Here is a 20965-nt window from a genome sequence, read left to right as displayed (position 1 = left end):
AATCTGCCTCTGTTAACCTGGTTTCTCTAACCAGAATGAGGGTTTACTTGGCATTTTAGAAACTATATTTTTTTGTGAATGACTGGGTTATGGAGGCACATGTAAATGCGCTTAGTATGTGACTTTTTTACAGTGATTTTTGAGTTGTAGGCAATCAACGGTGTGCTCCCTTGACTAGCAGTAACCAAATGTGACCTACCCAGTGGCTCACTCACTACAACTCGTCCACGACTCACTTCGATAGAATCAAACAGGTCTTGCCTTTCAACGTAGGGGAGGCATGAGAGCTGACAACTAATGAATGCTCATCTGGACGTACAATGCTTATAATAGAGAGGTGAGGTATAAGGAGCGCAGACGTTTTGAACCTCACTTACGGAAAGAGAGGCACGTCTGTCTTATGTCTTGTGTTTTATGTACCACACCAGAGTGGAAGAAAGAGCAGAGATTGCATTATCAGACGATGAGGCGGTCAGCTGAGCATAGCGAGGAGAATCGCAAAACGTCAACAAGACTGACTGCCTTTTAGTTAAACTTGATGATGGCCTTGTTTTGATCTGCACTGCAACAGCACTTAGAGCTTAGGGTCGTCTCCTCTTAGCACCACATTACGAAGCTGGGTCAACGCCAGTATTGGGCCTGCGTGGGCTTAGGCCGATCCTATAGATTAGGCATTTACATTTTTTTTCCTCAAACGAAAATTAGCTTATACTGCATACATGCATTTTAATACACATCTCCCTTAATTAAAAGATCGATTGATTCTAAACTTACACAGCAAAATCGCAAGCATTATATAAAACTAGACGAGTTTATCTCCAGTTACTCCTGTGTAAATGTGTGATAGGTTTTTAATGTGATTGCTTTACTGTGGAATAAATTGAAAATGAAGTCTGCTTTGTGGTGTACTTGAGTTACACAAGACCATTAACATTTTTCAATTCGTACTTTGCTCAAATTTATATATGGAATATACATACCCTTATTGGCATCAGATTATAATTATCCATCCATCCATCCATCCATCCATTTTCCCACCCGCTGAATCCGAACACAGGGTCACGGGGGTCTGCTGGAGCCAGTCCCAGCCAACACAGGGCAGGAACCAATCCCGGGCAGGGGGCCAACCCACCGCAGGACACACACCCACACACCAAGCACACACTAGGGCCAATTTAGAATCACCAATCCACCTAACCTGCATGTCTTTGGATTGTGGGAGGAAACCCACGCAGACACGGGGAGAACATGCAAAATCCACGCAGGCAGGACCCAGGAAGCGAACCCGGGTCTCCTAACTGCGAGGCAGCAGCGCTACCCACTGCGCCAACATGCCGCCCAGATTATAATTAAGTAGAATATTCTTCAGCAGTTAGGCTCCTGCAGGTGATTCCTTCAAATTGGAATTTGACAAGTTTGTATTTAATAGGCCAATGAATGACTTGACAAGGCGCTATATTCACTCTCTGCATGGCTCGGTTCAAAGGAAATTTACAGTAGTGTTCCGGTTTGGCATTTTGGGCTGTTTTTAAGACGTGAAAATAACATCAAAATGGTTGTGCTAATCTCCGTTGTCGTAAATTCTGCATTTTGGGGCTGAAATTGCAAGAACACAACAAATCCACCATAACGTTGCAGTCGTTGGGTTCAAGGCAGGAATGACCCCTAAAGTGGGGCTGTTCAGTTAGTTCTGAGTATCGGCCACAGTATGAAAATGACAAAATGTGAAGCAGAAGGAGAGAATCCGAGGAGATCAGGCTCATACGTTGATGGTGTAATGGGCAGGAAGTGACGGATGCTGGCTTGCTTGTCTTAATGATATTCATATGCAAGAATGTCAACTCATAGGCGTACATCAAGCTGAACTCTGCTGTCTGTGATCACAAAAGAGCAGAAAAACACAACACAGCGCCTAAATCCAAAACGGCCCTCTAAAGACGGGTCCATACACAGTGCCCTCCATTTATTTCTTGATTGTAATCCATCTGCTCCCCAGTTTAAAATAACAAATCAAACAACTCGGATGAGGTTAAAGTGCACATTGTAGACTTTCATTTAAGGGGATCTGCGTACAATTCAGTCACACCATGTAGATAGGACATCACTTTTTCTACATGGTCTCCACATTTCAGGACACCATAATGTCTGTGATACAGCAATGGCAGGAACACTAAAGACGTAATATTTAGTCCTTTGTTGTATATTTCTTGCATGCAATGGCTGCTTGAAGTCTGTGATTCATAGATGTCACCAGGGGCCTCATGTATAAACGGTGCTTACGCACAGAAATGTTGCGTAAGAACTTTTCCACGTTCAAATCGCGATGTATAAAACCTACACTTGGCGTAAAGCCACGCACTTTTCCACGGTACCTCATACTTTGAGTACGCAAGTTCTCCGCTCGGTTTTGCAGACTGGCGGCACCCAGCGTCAAAGCAATGGTACTGTTCTTGTGTGGTTACTCATTATTTTCATGACGCGGCTTTATAAATACACAGAAACTAACCGCATATTGTTTATTAGTGTAACGCATCTGATCGTAATTAATTTGTAACAATATAATGGTCCAGGGAACAGCCATAGTATTCCAAATACCATAACTGCTCTCACTTCTCCTTCTTCTTCTTCTTCTTCTTTCAGGTCCTCCCGTTAGGAGTTGCCACAGCGGATCATCTTTTTCCATATTACTCTCACTGCACCACTCGGAGTATTTATATCACTGTATCTGAGTGTGAATCACAGCAGCTGATCGGAAAGAGAATTATCGGTATACAGCTTCAAGGACACGCTGTCTCAGCCACTGCAAAACGGTTTAAAGCCTTTCCTGTACGGACCTCGCGGCTCAGAAACAGTTTAATCCCAAGAACTTTAAATGCACTCAATCAATTGCTCCTTGTAGAACTGATTGTACTTATAAGTACAATCACCCCACTGTAAACTTGCACTACAGTTATAATATCTCACAACCTGAGCCACTTTATAAAGCGCGTATTTACATATGATGACGATATCATTTTTAAGGTGAAATGCAGCAAAATATGTTTGTTAAATTATACACATAAAACTTTAACTTCATTTAAATAATCTATATTCTTCACTGGGAGTGTCGTGAAGGGTAGAATAATTAAACATGTACTACGAAGATATTTCAATGTTCTTTAAACGTTTTGAAGAATCGGCGCTAAGCTTACAGATGGCTTAACTTCTATTACAGAGCTGATTGTGTGGCGATCGGTTACTTGGGGAAAGAAAAGCACTGACTGCAGTGACGGCTACGCCAATATATATTGAATATAAAACAGAAAGAGAAAATAACAACACAGCTAAAAACGCAGCGACAAATTTCGACAAAAGATAAATGCTTGTCATGAGCACGAGGCTCATGAAACCCATGTTTAATAATGTGCTTTAGCTCCTATCATCATGAAAATGACATCACGTATACATCTCAGTATTTTAGTTATTCAGAGGGATGTAATATCACGAATGTAATGGACTCTGTGTCCAGTTGGAGGAAGAGAGCCAGTTTAAGAAGCAAGTAGTGATTCACACACATAGATCACATACGAGTAGAAGATCAAATACAAAGCAAAGCATTTAACGTGCTACTTTAATTACGATGTGATTTGAGAAACTGGTTAATTAAACGATTTTAAGATGAAGTTTATGATGTTCTACTTTAATGACAAAATAAACTATGTGATTAAAGTGGAAATGTCGAGATTGAAGTTGACATTTCGTGCTTTTTCCCTACTGTGTGCCTTTTTTCTCTGTACCCTAATAAGCTTTCATATGACACTCAGACAGTGGGCTTACAACTCGGCTTTTCACGGCAACTTTGATATGTGACTTCTTTTTTATTTCCGGCACTTTGCGATTTTGTGAACGTGAGCTTTCAAGTTTCTCCAACACGCTATGTCACTCGATCAACTTCCTTTTGTTGATTATACCACGGTTTAATTAAACAAATATGTTTTTCATTTGCCTCCACTTGGTATTCGCTGAAATTCTTATATTTTCCCCCGTGCTTTTCCCCATTGTCTTTTCACAGAAGGCGGCACGGTGGCGCAGTGGTAGCGCTGCTGCCTCGCAGTTAGGAGACCCGGGTTCGCTTCCCGGGTCCTCCCTGCGTGGAGTTTGCATGTTCTCCCCTTGTCTGCGTGTGTTTCCTCCGGGCGCTCTGGTTTCCTCCCACAGTCCAAAGACATGCCGGTTAGTGTGGCCCTAGTGTGTGCTTGGTGTGTGGGTTTGTTTGTGTGTGTCCTGCGGTGGGTTGGCACCCTGCCCAGGATTGGTTCCTGCCTTGTGCCCTGTGTTGGCTGGGATTGGCTCCAGCAGACCCCCGTGACCCTGTATTCGGATTCAGCAGGTTAGAAAATGGATGGATGGATGGATGGCTGCGCTTAAGGGCGATTTATATTGATTTGCATATTCAAATAGGCGTAATTCTGGGAGGATTGGGGCGTTACAAAATGCGCGTGCATGAGCGTTAGTTTTCACGCTGATCGGGATTTATGTAACGGAAGGACGTGGAAGTTGGAGTACGCACAGATTCCTGCATCTGGATTTTTCTGTGCGTAAGCACATTTCGGCTTTTGTGCTTACGCCATGTTATAGTGCGAGTTCTACGCACGGCGTTATACATGAGGCCCCTGGTGATGGTCTGCCAAGCCTCTAATGCAGCCATCTTCAGCTTGTTTTCGAGGGTTTGTCCCCTTAGGTTTTCTCTTCAGCATATTGAAGATCTGCTCAACTGGGTTTAAATTGGGTGACTGGCTTGGCTATTCAAGAATATTCCATTTTGTAGCTTTGATAAACTTGTATGTTGCCTTAGCAGTATATTTGAGGTCATTATCTTCTTGTAGGATGAAGAACCATCCAATGAGTTTGGAGACATTTACTGGAACTTGAGCAGATGAGATGTTTGTCACACCTCAGAATTCATTGTGTGGCTGCCGTCAGTAGTTACGTTATCATTAATTGAAGGGAAGTGTGCCAGTACCTGTGCCAGTACCATACATGCCCAAGCCATAACACCACATTTAACAGATGAGGTGGTCTGCTTTGGATCTTGGGCAGTTCCTTTTTGTCTCCACACTTTGCTCTTGCCATCACTCTGATGCAGGTTCATCTTTGTCTTGTCTGTCTCCCAAGACCTTTTCCCAGAATTCTGCAGGCTCTTTTAAGTTCTTTTTCGCTACTTATAATCTGGCGATCCTCTTTTTGCGGCTAACTAGTGGTTTGTATTTCTGTTCATGAGGTCTTCTGCAGATAGTCATCTCAGACACATCCACATGTGCCTGCTGAAGACTGTTTCTGCCCCTTTGGGGCTATTTCTTTATCATGGTGAGGATTCTTCTGTCATCAGCAGTGGAGGTCGTCCTTGGCCTACCAGTCCCTTTGAGCTCACCAGTGCATTCTTTCTTCTTAATGATATTCCAGACCGCTGATTTCAGTAATCCTAAGGTTTTAGCGATGTCCCGATTGTTTTTATTCTTGTTTTTCTGGCTTCTTTGGTTTTCACTGGCACAGCTCTGGTCTTCATGACGAACAATGGCAAACAGACTCCAAAGGGTAGAAGCAAGCTGAGGTGTCTTCTGAAACCATGAAACATGCCTGAGGAATCACAAACTCCTGCAACGCCAAATGTCCCAAACATTATGGTGCCCTGAAAAAAAGTGTTGTCATTTCCACGTGGTGTGACCAAAATGAAAGTCTACAATGTGCACTTTAATCACATCTGAAATGTTTGATTTGTAATTTTAAACTGCAGAACAGATGGGTAAATAAAAAAAAATAAACGTGACTTTGTCCCGAACAGTATGGAGAGACTGGTGAGCGACTAAACTGACACTGCGAGCCCCTGAGGATAAAGTGCAATAAGAAAAAGGGAAAATTAAAGATTCTTAATAAGTGGCTTTGTGCAGACCCCTTGTCAGCCAGCTCCGAACAACATGCACATTGGCTTGGCACATCTTTATATTGGAGCCAGATGATCCACGCAGATGAAAGTTCAAGTATGGTGAGATTAAAGGAAGAGGATTTCCAAAAGTTAACAGCGAGTGAGTCAGGAGAGTTCCAGCGAGGGGCTGAGATGAGTTTAGCAGAGATGGCACCCGGACAAGAAAACCTCCGCTGAACAGAAGTCCAGGAAGAGAACTCTATGGGGCAAAAGGGAAATTTTTAACAAAAAAAATATTGGATAGGCAATTGGAAAAATGTGTCCATAAAGCAGAAACTAGAGGGCAGTGCCTTAACATATGGAGAAAAGGGGCAGAGACATTTAGAGGACACGAGTGACAAATGGGATCAGCAGCCAAATGTACAGCATGAAGTTTATGAGGGGTCAGGTACAGGCGATATACAAATTGAAATTGCGTATGCTGAGAAATGGAGTTCTTTGAGGATGCAGAGATGATATTAAGGATAGAATTCCACGAGATGGAAGGAGGAGAAAGATGACTTGCCTATAGGGATGATACTGGCTTAACGTTGGGAGCAGGAAAAATGGATGAAGAGGGTGAGAAGGGAGTGCAGGGGATACTGGAACCCCGTTTGTGTTGAGGACTGATTTGAAGATAGAAAAAGAAGGACGAACAGAAAACCCGCACCTGAGGAGCTGGATTATTCCAAGTTCTTTCAAAACAGGATTAGCAACACTTCTGCTACTTGTGGCTTGTTCCCTGCTTTCACCTTTCCCCTCAACCCTCCACCATCAGCACCCTTGACTGTTGATGACCTTGCAACTTTTTTTTTTTTGGGAAAAGGTGGCCGTCATCAGCAATGAATTCCCATCACCTGATTTGGCCATCTGCTCCTTCCTGAACACACCATGACCTTCTCCTCTTTCCATCACTGCTGTTTCCAATCTCTTGTGATGTCACCCCATGACCTGTCCACTTAACCCCCATCCCCTCACATCATCTCCCCCTCACTTCTTTCTGCAGTTACATATATTGTCAACACCTCCCTAAACACAGGCACTTTTCCTGCATTGTTCCATCAGGCCCTAATAACCCCTTTTCTCAAGAAGCCCACTCTTGGCCCATCTGAAGCAAGGACTTACAGACCAGTGTCTCTCCTCTCCTTTCTGTCCAGAACACTGGAATGTGCTGACTGTAACCAAGTTCCTTCCTTTTTTTTTCTACAGAATAGACTGTGTGGTCCTAACCAGTCACAATTCAAGAAGGGCCATTTCACCAAAACGGCTCTATTTACTGTTATCGACACAGTACAAGAGGCTAGAGCTAGCAACATGTAATCTGTGCTCATCCTCCTAGATCTCTCCTCTGTCTTTGACATGGTCAACCACCAGATCCTCCTTGCCACCCTCTCTGACCTTACTTCACTGAGACTGACTTCACGTGGTTTGAGTCGTACATCTTGGGAAGATCCTACTATGTATCCTGGCGTGGAAAGATGTCAAGGGTGCACCAGGCACACACACGGGTTGCCCCATAGGTACAGTGATGGGCCGCCTTCTCTCTATACACATCCTCACTAGGCCCTGTTATCCAGTCCCATGGGTTCTCCGATCAGTGCTACATTGATGATACACATCTATACCTATTGTTCCCTCCGGAGGACCCCATGGTATCAGATAAAATTTCTGCATGTCTCACTGAACATTGTAACCTAGCTGAAGGAACACCAACTCCAGCTGAACCTGGCAAAAACGGGCCTTCTTGTTATCCCGCATTATCCATCTATTTAGCATTCCATTGCTACTCAGCTTGGCTCATTATTGCTAACACCCACCAACCTTGGGGTGCTGATCGATGACCAGCTGTAATTAAGGGATCATGTTGCTACAGTCTCTCGGCCTTGCAGATTCACACTATAAAACACCAGCAGATCAGACTGGATCCGACAGAGTATGCAACACAACTCCTGGCCCAGGCTTTGGTCTTGTAACATCTTGACTACTGTGACTCTCTGCTGGCAGGAGTTCCGACATGTGTCACCAAGCCACTGCAGATGACTCAAAATGCAGCGTATTAAGTTCAAATTCTTGATGCTTGCTTATAGTGTAGTCATTGGGTCAGCACCAATATATACATGGAGACTTTTCTGGGGTCCTATGGTCCTTCTTGACCACTCAAGCCTGCTGCTGAATGGTGTCTAGTAATGCCACCTTTGCGTCAGTCCAAAGTCTTTAATACGTAGCTCCTAGATGGTGAGAGGAGCTGCCCACTGCCATTCCAACTTCTGTCTCCCTCAATGTGTTTAAGAATCGTTTCAAGACTCTCTTATTTGGTGAATTTATGTCTAACTAATATTAGCTGTTAGGTTTTATAAATCTTTGAATTGCACCTGGCTTGTATTTTGCTCTGAGCTCTCCACTTGTGATGGTCATTTCTGTATCCTTGTCCTGTAACACTTGTTCCCAAACAGTCCCACTAACTAATGCTTTCTGGATTATGTTGACGTATTTTGTAAGTTGTTTCAGGTAAAAGCATCAGCTAAAGAAATAAATGTAAAGTAAAAGCATTATCCATCTATCCATTATCTGGCACTTATCTGATCCATGTTATGGAGGCAGCGTTCTAAACTAAGATGCTCAGACATTCCTTTTCCCTGCCACCTCTTCCATTGCCTTTAGGGGAATACAGAAGCGTTCCCAGGTTCTGGTTGGACTTGCCCAAAACACATCCCCAGAGAGGCGTCCAGGACCTGAACCACCTGATCTGGCTCCTTTCGAAATATCTGAGCTTCTCACCCTATCTCTAAGGCTGGGTCCAGACACCTTGTGAAGGACGCTCATTTCTGCTGACAGTATCAGCAATCGAGTTCTTTCAGTCACTAATCACAGCTCGTGACCATAGGTGAGGGAAGGAACGGAGTTTGACTAGTAGATCAAAAGCTTTGTCTTTCAGCCCAGCTCCCCCTTCACCATGACTGACTGGTACAATGTTCAGATGACTGCAGACACCACTCCGATCAACCCAACGACCTTCCATTGCATTCTTCCCTCCCTTGTTTACAAGATCCCGAGTTACTTATCGTAACTTGCGTTTAAGTTCTCCCACGGATAAGCCAGGACGTGATTAAACCCGAGTAATTTCTGGAATTTTATAATGTCAGTCATATAAGTCGAATGCTGAAAACTCACACTATTGGTCCAAGAGAACATGATATGCTAACGGCCAACTGACAGAGTAACCTGAGAGTGTGCTGAGAGAGCACACTGCCTTTTGTTTTTTCTTTTCTATATATTGTGGCTACGTGACCACACGGTAATATCTGAACTATTCCGAAGTGACGTTTGCACTGTTTTGTGTCTTTTGTATCTCACACCCTCATACACCTTTATTGCAAGAGCATCTCTTATCTACGATGGAGCGTTCGATCAGAAGAAAGTATGAAGCTGGTTTTAAATTAAACGTCATTGAAGTGGCGAAAGAAATTGGTAACTGTGCTGCTGCAACAAAATTCGATGTGTCTGAGAAACTGATGTGAGATTGGAGAAGGCAAGAAGATGTAAAAAAAAAAAAAATTTAAGTGTCGTATTTTTGAATGGGCATATAAGTCGGGGTCTGATTTTAAGATCAATTTTTCTGCTTTCAAGACCAGACTTCTACATGAGTATATACGGTAACCTATTCTGCTTGAGGCAGCACCCCGTCCCCAACCTACGGTGGGTACTCCACCCATATCATCAAGCATCCTAATGCCCTGACCAGCCCATGACTGAAAAGAGATGGTCCTACCAACAATACAAAGGATAAGATCCCAGAAGATGGTTATGCCACACTGAAGTTGTGTTAAAATATTTCTCAACTTTTCAAGCTGAACATTATTAAAATAAATGGTGCATACCTCCTTGAACAACAACAACATTTATTTGTATAGCACATTTTCATACAAATGATGTAGCTCAAAGTGTTTTACATGAAGAAGATAGAGAAAAAAGACAAAATAAATAAGAAAACAGAATTAGGGAACACTAATTAACATAGAATAAAAGTAAGGTCCAATGGGCAGGGAAGACAGTAAAAACAAACAAAAAAAAAATCTTCAGACGACTGGAGAAAAAAACAAAATCTGCAGGGGTTCCGAGGCCACGAGACCACCCAGACCCCTCTAGGCATTCTACCTAACATAAATGATCTCAATCAGTCCTCATGGTATTCAGGGTTCACATGGAAAAACATGGAAGAAGGTAATATCTCCTGGCTAGGCTGTAAAGTTGCTGACGGCATGCATAAAAGCCCCGTAAGTAACTTGGTGTCGAAGTTGGAGGGATGTCTTGAAATACCTCTGAAAGTTAAGATTTCTTTCTTTCATTTCACAGTAAACACACAGCTTCACTCTTAACGGTAACAAACAAGAACCTGTCTGTTCTCTCATTATTAAATTGCCCATATTTTCTGTTTTAATATACAAAGCAACACACAGGCAGTGTAGTTACATAAACTGAAGAGAGCATGTGATGGAGACAGAGAAGTGGAATAATTTGTGGCAGCTTCATCAGCTTGAGTGCTTTGTTATCTTTTGAGTATCGGGTTAAAAGCAGCGTTGGGGTAATCGAGAAGATCTGAGTTAGAGGAGGTCTACACCAGGGATCTTCATGAATTCCTTACCTCTTTGATCTGGTTATGGATGTGCGAGTACTTTGTGCTAATGACATTGTGTTGTGTAGCACCAGAAAAGAGGAAGTGCAGAGGAAATTGGATGAATGGAGAAGGGCTTTGGAAGACTGAAGAGAAATAGGAAGAAGACTGAATATCTGAGGTTTGATGATGATCAGGATTCAGAAGTTAGCCATAGCTAGGATCAGCAGCAGACCGAGTTGGAAAATTAGATGCAGAGATAACCCATTGAGTGCAGTGTGGGTGGAAAAATTGGAAGAAAGAATCAGGAGTATTGTGTGATTGAAGAATTAAGGTAAATGTAAGGTTTTTAAGAACAGTAATAATGTATGGAGCTGTGACACCAGCAGTTAAGGGAGCACAAGAGAACAAGTTGGACATGGCAGAAATGAGAATGTTAAGATGGATGTGTGGAGTTACAAGAAATGAGAGGGAGGTACAACAAAAGTAGGAGAGATATCTAAGAAAGTACTGAAAAGTATGTTGAAGCGGCATGGAATTGTGATAAGGAGAGACAATGAATACAGCGCATCACTTTTTCCACATTTTGTTATGTTACAGCCTTATTCCAAAATGGATTAAATTCTTTTTTTTTTCTCAGAATTCTATACACAACACCCCATGATGACAACATGAAAAAAGTTTACTTGAGATTTTTGCAAATTTATTAAAAATAAAAAAATTGAGAAAGCACATGTACATAAGTATTCACAGCCTTTGCCATGAAGCTCAGAATTGAGCTCAGGTGCATCCTGTTTCCCCTGATCATCCTTGAGATGTTTCTACAGCTTAATTGGAGTCCACCTGTGGTAAATTCAGTTGATTGGACATGACTTGGAAAGGCACACACCTGTCTATATAAGGTCCCACAGTTGACAGTTCATGTCAGAGCACAAACCAAGCATGAAGTCAAAGGAATTGTCTGTAGACCTCCGAGACAGGATTGTCTCGAGGCACAAATCTGGGGAAGGTTACAGAAAAATGTCTGCTGCTTTGAAGGTCCCAATGAGCTCCGTGGCCTCCATCATCTGTAAGTGGAAGAAGTTCGAAACCACCTGGGGTCTCCTGTATAAATGGTGCGTACGCACAGAAATGTTGCGTAAGAACTTTTCCACGTTCAAATCGAGATGTATAAAACCTACACTTTGCATAAAGCCACACACTTTTCCACAGTACCTCATGCCTTGTCGTACGCAAGTTCTCCGCTCGGTTTTGCAGACTGGTTGCACCCAGCGTCAAAGCAATGCTACTGTTCCTTATTTTCCTGATGTGGCTTTATAAATACACAGAAACTAACCGCATATTGTTTATTAGTGTAACGCATCTGATTGTAATTAACTTGTAACAATATAATGGTCCAGGGAATAGCCATAGTATTCCAAATACCATAACTGCTTTAGTGTTGTTACTCTCACTGCACCTTCTTCTTTCAGCTGCTCCCGTTAGGAGTTGCCATAGCGGATCATCTTTTTCCATATTACTCTCACTGTACCACTCGGAGTATTTATATCCCCGTATCTGAGTGTGAATCACAGCAGCAGCTGATCGGAAAGAGAATTATCATGATACGGCATTAAGCACATGCTACCCTAGCCACGGCAAAATGTTTCAAAGCCTTTCCTGTACGGACGCGTATTTACATATGATGACGGTATCATTTTTAAGGTGAAATGCAGCAAAATATGTTTATAATATTATACAGATAAAACTTTAACTTCATTTAAATAATCTATATTCTTCACTGGGAGTGTCGTGAAGGATAGAATAATTAAACATGTACTACGAAGATATTTCAATGTTCCTTAAACCTTTTTGAAGAATCGGCGCTCTAAGCTTACAGATGGCTTAACTTCTATTACAGAGCTGATTGTGTGGTGATTGGGTATTTGGGGAAAGAAAAGCAAGGACTGCAGTGACGGCTACGCCAATATATATTGAATATAAAACAGAAAGAGAAAATAACAACACAGCTAAAAATGCAGCGACAAATTTCGGCAAAAGTTAAATGCTTGTGTCATGAGCACGAGGCGGCTATGCAGTGTCTGCAACTGACGTGGCCATCCACCGTGCATAAGCTACCTTACTGACATTGGCGGGCGAGGGAGCCACCGATTCTTCCTCTGCCCAGTGCCACCACAAGCCTTGAGCCGCCCCTGAGTACTGCTGCAATAAATTATTTCATCAAAGTGAAAGCCATGTTTTCCGTCAGGAAAATAAGGAGTAACCACACAGGAACAGTAGCAGTGCTTTGACACTGGGTGCCGCCAGTCTGCAAAACCGAGCGGAGAACTTGCGTACGACAAGGTATGAGGTACCGTGGAAAAGTTTGTGGCTTTACGCCAAGTGTAGGTTTTATACATCGCGATTTGAACGTGGAAAAGTTCTTACGCAACATTTCTGTGCGTACGCACCGTTTATACATGAGACCCCAGGCCAATACCATCCCTACAGTGAAGCATGGTGGTGGCAGCATCATGCTGTGGGGATGTCTTTCAGCGGCAGGACCTGGGAGACTAGTCAGGATAAAGGGGAAGATGACTGCAGCAATTTACAGAGACATCCTGGATGAAAACCTGCACCAGAGCGCTCTTGACCTCAGACTGGGGCGACGGTTCATCTTTCAGCAGGACAACGACCCTAAGCACACAGCCAAGATATCAAAGGAGTGGCTTCAGGACAACTCTGTGAATGTCCTTGAGTGGCCCAGACTTGAATCCGATTGAACATCTCTGGAGAGATCTTAAAATGGCTGTGCTTCCCATCCAACCTAATGGAGCTTGAGAGGTGCTGCAAAGAGGAATGGGCGAAACTGGCCAAGTATAGGTGTGCCAAGCTTGTGGCATCGTATTCAAAAAGACTTGAGGCTGTAATTGCTGCCAAAGGTGCATAGACAAAGTATTGAGCAAAGGCTGTGAATACATGGGATTTCTCAGCTTTTTTATTTTTAATAAATTTGCAAAAATCTCAAGTAAACTTTTTTCATGTTGTCATTATGGGGTGTTGTGTGTAGAATTCTGATGAAAAAATGAATTTAATCCATTTTGGAATAAGGCTGTAACATAACAAAATGTGGAAGAAGTGATGCGCTGTGAATACTTTCCAGATGCACTGTATGTGGGCAAAAGAATGAAGTGAATGGACGTACAGGGTAAGAGAAAGAGAAGGAGGTAAAAGCACAGATGGATGGATGGATGGATAAAGTAAAAAGATCTGAAGGAAAGGGGCTTGACTGGCGAGGAGGTGCAGAACCAAGCTGCTTGGAGACGACTGATCAAGCACATCAACCCGTGGGAAAAGAAGAAGTTAAAACTGTCTATTAGCCCAGATAGGGTGGGACAAGTAAGAATAAATATTGCATTTTGTAAGCTTGTACCATTAAATTTCAAAATTTGTTTTCTATTTTTTAAATAGTTTGCAAAAACAATAACAATATCGCGGGCCAAATATGGCCCACGGGGCATTTATTCAATAGTCCTCCTATTAAGTGCCGTGTTCCTAAAACAAATCCAAATCATATTCAAGTTTTGCCAGCAGTGCAGACCGCTCGCCACTAGGTGTCAGCCTAGACTTATGTATCTGGTTCAGGGAGTTTTCGTTGTCTTTGCCGGGAAAACCGAAAGGGTAGGCTGTTGCGAGCGAGGCTCGGCGAAGGACCAGCGGAACGCAGGGCATGTTGGCACGGCTTCGTAAACTTGTGGGTTCCGGCCGCTTCCTAGGAGGCCTGGTATGCGGGACGGCACTGGGCGCTGCGTGCTGTTACGCCGTGACGCGGCCAAGCCCGAAGCAGCAGCCCGTAGATGGTGAGGACAGGCGGGCGCCTTTTAAAGTTACTTGTTGCTAAATGACACTTCAGTGCACGTGTGTTTCGTTTAAGTCCCTTCGCTTTCTTGTTTCGTTTATGTGCTTTATTCGGCTTTCTCTGTTATCTGCCGCGCATGACAGGTTTTAATAAAATGGCATCCGTTCACATCGATAAACGTAGCAAGCGGTATAAGTAGTCCTTTAATTAGTTTTTTTTCAGACCCATTCGTGTAGCACCTGCCATGCCAACCCTATGGGGGCTTTTAACTGTCGATCCGAAAAAGCGAGGCCTGTAGTTCGCTTGGTGACCGTGAACTCCTCGCAAAGACGAGCACGTTAGTTATTTCAGGCCCGCTGTTTGAGCTAGGGCTTCAGATTTGAGTACCAAATAGGATCAAGCGTTTCAAGTTCACAAAGTCACCCTGAACATCATAAATAAGGAAAATTAAGCAACGTAGGGAGGCAAGCAACATCCGTATTGGGCGAGGATGTCATTAAAATGGTACGAAAAGGGCCGCTGCGTTATGCTAATTTTGAGTTAGTGAGGCGGGACAAAAAAGGCGTTTTGTAATACAACTTAAAAGCATGGCGGCACGTGATACGAATCGCAGCCGCGGATGGGGCGTTTCTTTATGCAAATATATTTGTTACATATTCAAACTGGGCGTTACTATATGCTGGCTACCTCAGTTAATCGCTGTAGGGTAAGTCTGTTGGCCGCTAGTTGCTCCGTTGTTTTCTGTCTCACACTCTTCATTTCTTGGTATGGTTTATCATTTTTAAGATAATAGAACATGTCCTGCCTTGGCCTTCCTCTTTATTTTCCCCCACTCCAGTTTTACCCTCTAGCACTACTTTCAACAATCTCTTTCCTCCTACTGAATGGCCCATCCTGTTTTGTTGCCGGGATCTCTGTTTCTGGCTTGTCCCATTCTTCATCGGTTCTAGGCAGTTTTTCATTAGATCATTTATCCATCCTTCTCCATAACCATAGCACAAATATTTTTAATCTTTTTATATTCCCATTATTTCATTGTCGATGTCTATGTTTCATATTATGCAACATTCCAGATTACAGTTTTTATTATGCTTTTCTTCAGTGTTCTATCCAGTCTATTTCTTAGCAGTTTCACTTTGCATTAAAGGCTGCTCTTCCCATTGCTCTACATATGTTAATTTCTTTTTCTCCTCTTCCATTCCTTGACCGCACACTTCCCAAATATTTAAAGTTGTCCACTTCTTCCAAGATGTCTTCCCCAATTTCTCTGTTTGCCACATTCGATCTTCCTAGTATCGATCATATCATACTAGGGTGGTGCAGTGGTAGTCCTGCTGTCTTGCTGCATGGAGACCAGAGTTCATGTCCTGTGTCCTCCCTGTGTAGACTTTGCATGTTCTCTGCATCGGTTTATTCTGAATCCAAAGACATGCAAGTTAGGTGGATTGGCAATGCTAAATTGGCCCCTAGTGAGTGTGTTTTCACCTTGCGATGGACTGATGCCCTGTTCCCAGTTCTTTTTTGCTTGCATGCTTCATTATTTACATCCTACATGTGTATTGTTACTTTTTGCAGTACCCATTTATTCCTCCATGTGAAAGGAAAAAATTAATTTTGAAGGGTATGTCCAGTTCTTTGATGTAAGTTTCTCCATAGCGATACCGCAGGAAATCAAGTGAATCATATGAATAAATTAAATAATATTTAATTTGAAAATTAACACTTTGGGTTAAATGAAGTAAATGAGCTCCATAGATAAGCTCATATAGGGCTGCCATAATCCCTTTGTCTACTTCAACCTTTACAGGTCTGTTGTCTGTTTGTGTGTGTTCATTTGCTTTTCATTATCATCAAGTATATTCCCTGGCAGGGCAAACAAGCTGCCAGTTATCTTACAAGTTTCAGTTATCATTTTTTTTTTTTTAAGTTTATGTTTGTACTTTTGTACAAACATAAACTTACCACAATATGTACAGGTATATATGTATATTTAAATAAAGTATATATAATATACATAAACTAAACATAAACTTACCACAATATGTATATTTAAATAAAGTATATATAATATACATAAACTAAACATAACCTTACCACAATATGTATATATGTATATTTAAATAAAGTATGTATCTAAAAAACTACTTGTGGAAACATTTTGCGAATCACTATCCCTGATCCCATGACTAAATGGACCAGACTGCAAATATTCCGGTTAAATTAAGCAATTTCTACAGTAGTTATTCTTGGTGATAGGGCAGATTACTTTTGCAGGATATGAAGATCATTCTTCTTCTTTCGGCTGCTCCTGTTAGTGGTCACCACAGCAGATCATCTTCTTCCATATCTTTCTGTCCCCTTCATCTTGCTCTGCATGTCTTCTCTCACTACATCCATAAACCTTCTTTTAGGCCTTCCTCTTTTCCTTTTACCTGGCAGCTCTATCTTTAACTTCCTTTTCCCAATATACACAGCATCTCTCCTCTGCACATGTCCAAACCTCGCACCTCTCTGACTTTGTCTCCCAATCATCCAACTTGAGCTGACCCTCTACTGTACTCATTTCTAATCCTATTCATCCTCCTCACACCCAGTGCAAATCTTAGCACCTTTAACTCTGCCACCTCCAGCTCTGTCTCCTGCTTTCTGGTCACTGCCACCGTCTCCATCCCTTTTAACATTGCTGGCCTCACTACTGTCCTGTAGACCTTCACATTGTACATGTGTCTCAGCGTTCAGGGTGTATAGCTTGGAAACCACTTGTTCTAAAATATTCTGTATTTGCTAGTATGTAGTCATCCAGGAACTCTACACAATGCAAAAAAATGTAATTTTCCAAAGAAAATTGTAACTTTAAGGCGTTGAACTCAATTTATGTTTTCCACAGACACCATGCTGAAATAATATTGGTATTATGAAAATTGCAAAATCAGAATCTGAACATAACCCAATAGCATATTTTTGATCCTATCACCAAACCAAAAACAATTTGGTACTTTGGTTGTGAAAATGTGTATTTTATTCCTTTCTGTCTACCTGCACACTTCTCTCAAGCCCTTAGCAATACAGAGATTACATTGAAGTGTGTTTTCATTTCTCCATTATTAAACCCACTTAATGCAGCTCAAGGCCATGGGGAATAAGGGACTAGGTGCCAGACAAGAGCCAACCCTGCATGAAGTGGCAGCCCTTCCTGGCCCTGAGTCTCACTACACAAAGATGTGATACTATGGCATTGTCTTTCTTTGTCTATCTTCGTCCTGAGCACATTTATCTAGTTACAGAATCATGGGTGCCCGAAGCCTGTGCTCCGTTCATGTGTTTAATGTTGAAGTGTGTCCACAAATATATTAGCATAATAATGCCCCTCAATGGCAGAGTGTCTCCTTGAATGAGATCCATATTGTTTCTATACCAAATCATCTCCTGCTACATGAATGTTGCCATCAGTTAGACATCACAGAGTCAGTCTTTCCATCTGTCTACTGAACAAATGGTTGGGGTGCCTATTCTTAGTGGACAGTGTATTCATTTATGCTAATTTTCTATTTTTGAATGTGACAGGGCAGATTCATACATAAGATGAGGGTATATGGGGGGTGGTAAAAAAAAATGAGACTTTTTCAAAAGCAATCATTTTATTTAAATATTTAAAAAAAAATTTGTTAAAGTACTCAACCAATTGGAAGACACACACTTGTCCAGTCTCCTTTTCCACTGATCAAAACATTTTTGGAAGTCCACAACTGGGATGCTATTTAGCGCTGTCGTCGAAGCAGCGATCATGTCCATCCACATTGTTAATCGGCACCCTTTCAAGTCCCTTTTTATTGTGGGGAACAAGAAAAAGTCACAGGGGGCCAAGTCCGGTAAGTAAAGGGGATGGGGCATGAGTGTCATTCCCTGATTGGCAAATGCAAATTGGCGAATTCGCAATGCTGTGCGTGCTGGGGCATTGTCATGGTGAAGGAGCCATTCGACCGACTGCCACAATTTTGGCCTTGTCCTCCACACTCTCTCACTCAGCCGTCTTTAGACCCCCAGATAGTACTCTTGGTTGACCGTCTGACCCCTTGTAATGAATTCCTTGTGCACAATGCCTCTAATGTCAAAGAAACAAATCAGCATCGTTTTCACATTCAATCTCACCTGTCAAGATTCTTCCACTGGCTCGATGCTTGTTTCGCTTCAGGGTCATACCTGTAACACCAACTCTCGTCACCTGTTATGACCCTGGACAAGAAGTCTGGGTTACTTTCAAGCTCCATTTTCAAGTCTTTGCACACATTGAGTCAAGTGTTCCGCTGGTCATCTGTTAGCAGACAGGGGACAAATTTGTCAGAAACACGCCTCATGCCCAGGTCTTCAGTCAAAATGCGCTGAGCTGAGCTCCATGTTACTCCTGTAGCTTCTGACAACTTGTCAATTGTGTAACGACAGTCTTCCTATAATTTTTTTGTGGATTTTTGCAATGTTTTCATCATTCTGGCTGCTTGAAGGGCATCCAGAATGGGGTTGATTCACGATGCTTAAATTTCCATTTTTGAAGCGCGGAAACCATTTGAAAACTCAGAACTTCGGAGGCCAGTCTCGTGTCTTTTGGGTCCCCCCTCGTATGCATTTAGAAGGCATTTCGCGAAGAATTAAAAATAAAAAAATCCTTACATTATTGACCTGAGTGATTTCTATAAAAAATCTTAGATTAATTAAGGTGACTGTACTCTTTTACACACACCCAGATGATCCGAGTGTTAATTTCACTTGTGGTCTAAACTGAATGTATGTGTCCTGCCTGATTCCAGCTTTGACCTCGGTGCTTTCAAGGTAGGCTGTCCCAAAATGATCTCATAGTTACAGTAGGAAAATGGCCAAATGGAAGATCATTTCATTTTTAATGGAAAATAAAAATATAGGAATTTTTGTTTGGTTGTGTTTTGAAAATTTATACGTGCTAATGTAGCCATGTGTAGCTTCCAATATGGTAAGAGGCTCTGGTCTTTTTTGGAAATAAAATTTCCACATTTGATATGCATGGCAATAAACCAGTTCATTTTAGGTTTTAGCACATTTTAGGTCACTTTGAGAATAAGCAAATTATCAAATGTAAAATCAGCAGATTTAAAAACTGGGTGTGTTGTCTTTCTGCCACACAGGCACAATGAAGTCATATTTTAAGTTTAATTTTCCCTATAAACATTTTTGAAAGAAGAATCCCACTGCTTTAAGCCAGAATGATTTGTTGGTAAGCCAACAAAACTGAGTCAAATGGAGGAGTGAATTTATGTTAAATAATAATAATAAAATGTGTTGGGTTTATGTGAGTGATGGTAAAGAACACACAAGAAAAAAATGGGGATATTGGGTGGGAGATTTTTTAATTATGAGCATTGCTGGATGAAAGAAGATGAAATGTGAACTGTGTTAGTCATGCAGTGATTCAAGTAGAAACCATGTTTACTCACATAAACCCTTGTTTGTTTCACAATCCCCAGATGAGAGCGTACTGGAGAAGTATGGGCTGCCAATGACAGGTGCAGAAATCCGATATTATACCAACCATGTGTTATCGTATGACCAGGCCAAGAGGACACCAAAATGGGTCATTGAACACCTCAACAATGAGAAGCTGTTGGGTAAGAGTCAGTTTTAGCACTGTGCTTTCCTCCCTAGTATATGATTATTTGTATAGTTTTTGTAGTTTACAGGACACTTTCTTGTTTTTATTGAGCACCACTAGTATTATTGGTACCCCGCTAAAGACATCTTTGAAGTTCACACCAGGTCTGTACTTTTCTCCTTTCCTGTAAAGGGAGATGTTCAGTTAATTGAGAACTGGGATGTTTTCCAGTGTAATAAAATGTGTGAAGGTCACCATCTTTACAATTCCACAACTACTAGTGCTTCTTCACTCATGTAACCTTTTGTTTAAGAGTCTTAACTATCAAAGAAATGTGCACTATGGAGTTCATCCTCACTGACTGCTTGGCATCCTGGCACAGCTCCTGGTCAGCTGAGGACCACAAAGCAATATAGAGGGTGATGACACCGGTACAGAAGATTATTGGCACACAGCATCCTTATGTTCAAGACATGTATAACATAAAATAGCTTAGAAAGGCAAGCTGTACTATTAAAACCTTGGACATTCCTCACAGTTACTCACTTTTCTCTTTCTTCCGTTCTGGCAAGTAGTATAGGGCCATTGGCACTCAGGAACAGTTTTTATCCTTTGGTCATAAGAGGACTGAACAGCTGCTCATACTGACAAGTACATGAGCGTTCCGGATATGTGTTCTTAAATATATTGTTTGATGGTGCGTTTAATTTTTGATGTTGTACTCATTGTCTGCTGCTTTTAATTTAATACTACTCTCTGTAAGTCTGTGTGAGACCTGCAATAAAAAACTTATTGTACTCTGTACATAGGACGGTAAACTTGAACCTTAGCTTGAGCAGTTACAGAATTGGCAATCAGGCTGATTAGTCTATAATAATACTGTATTTTTATTAATTTATTTCCTGGAACTGTTTATTCCAATAAGGGCTCAGTGGTGAGATCAGTGCATATCCCAGG

At 41.9% G+C, this 20965-nt stretch overlaps 1 protein-coding gene across 5 annotated transcripts in view; it reads left to right on the top strand.

Annotated features, from left to right (window-relative positions):
• Nucleotides 1-14164: 14164 nt before the first annotated feature.
• The window catches only part of LOC120529657 (nuclease EXOG, mitochondrial-like), a 78587-nt gene continuing 71786 nt past the window's right edge, over nucleotides 14165-20965 (top strand). For 2 of the 5 annotated variants that reach the window (XM_039753650.1, XM_039753651.1), the window contains exons 1-2: nucleotides 14168-14392; nucleotides 19884-20024. In XM_039753650.1, the coding sequence (XP_039609584.1) occupies nucleotides 14263-14392; nucleotides 19884-20024 (271 nt within the window). In that variant the 5' untranslated portion in view covers nucleotides 14168-14262. Of the gene's footprint in view, nucleotides 14393-19883; nucleotides 20025-20965 lie in introns of all 5 variants that reach the window. The other 3 variants (XM_039753648.1, XM_039753649.1, XM_039753647.1) reach the window with 3 other exon arrangements.

This window comes from Polypterus senegalus, chromosome 5 (genome assembly GCF_016835505.1).
Source record: "Polypterus senegalus isolate Bchr_013 chromosome 5, ASM1683550v1, whole genome shotgun sequence".
Classification (NCBI taxonomy): domain Eukaryota; kingdom Metazoa; phylum Chordata; class Cladistia; order Polypteriformes; family Polypteridae; genus Polypterus; species Polypterus senegalus.
Note: the sequence above shows the minus strand (reverse complement) of the source record. Positions and strands in the feature narration are given on the sequence as shown.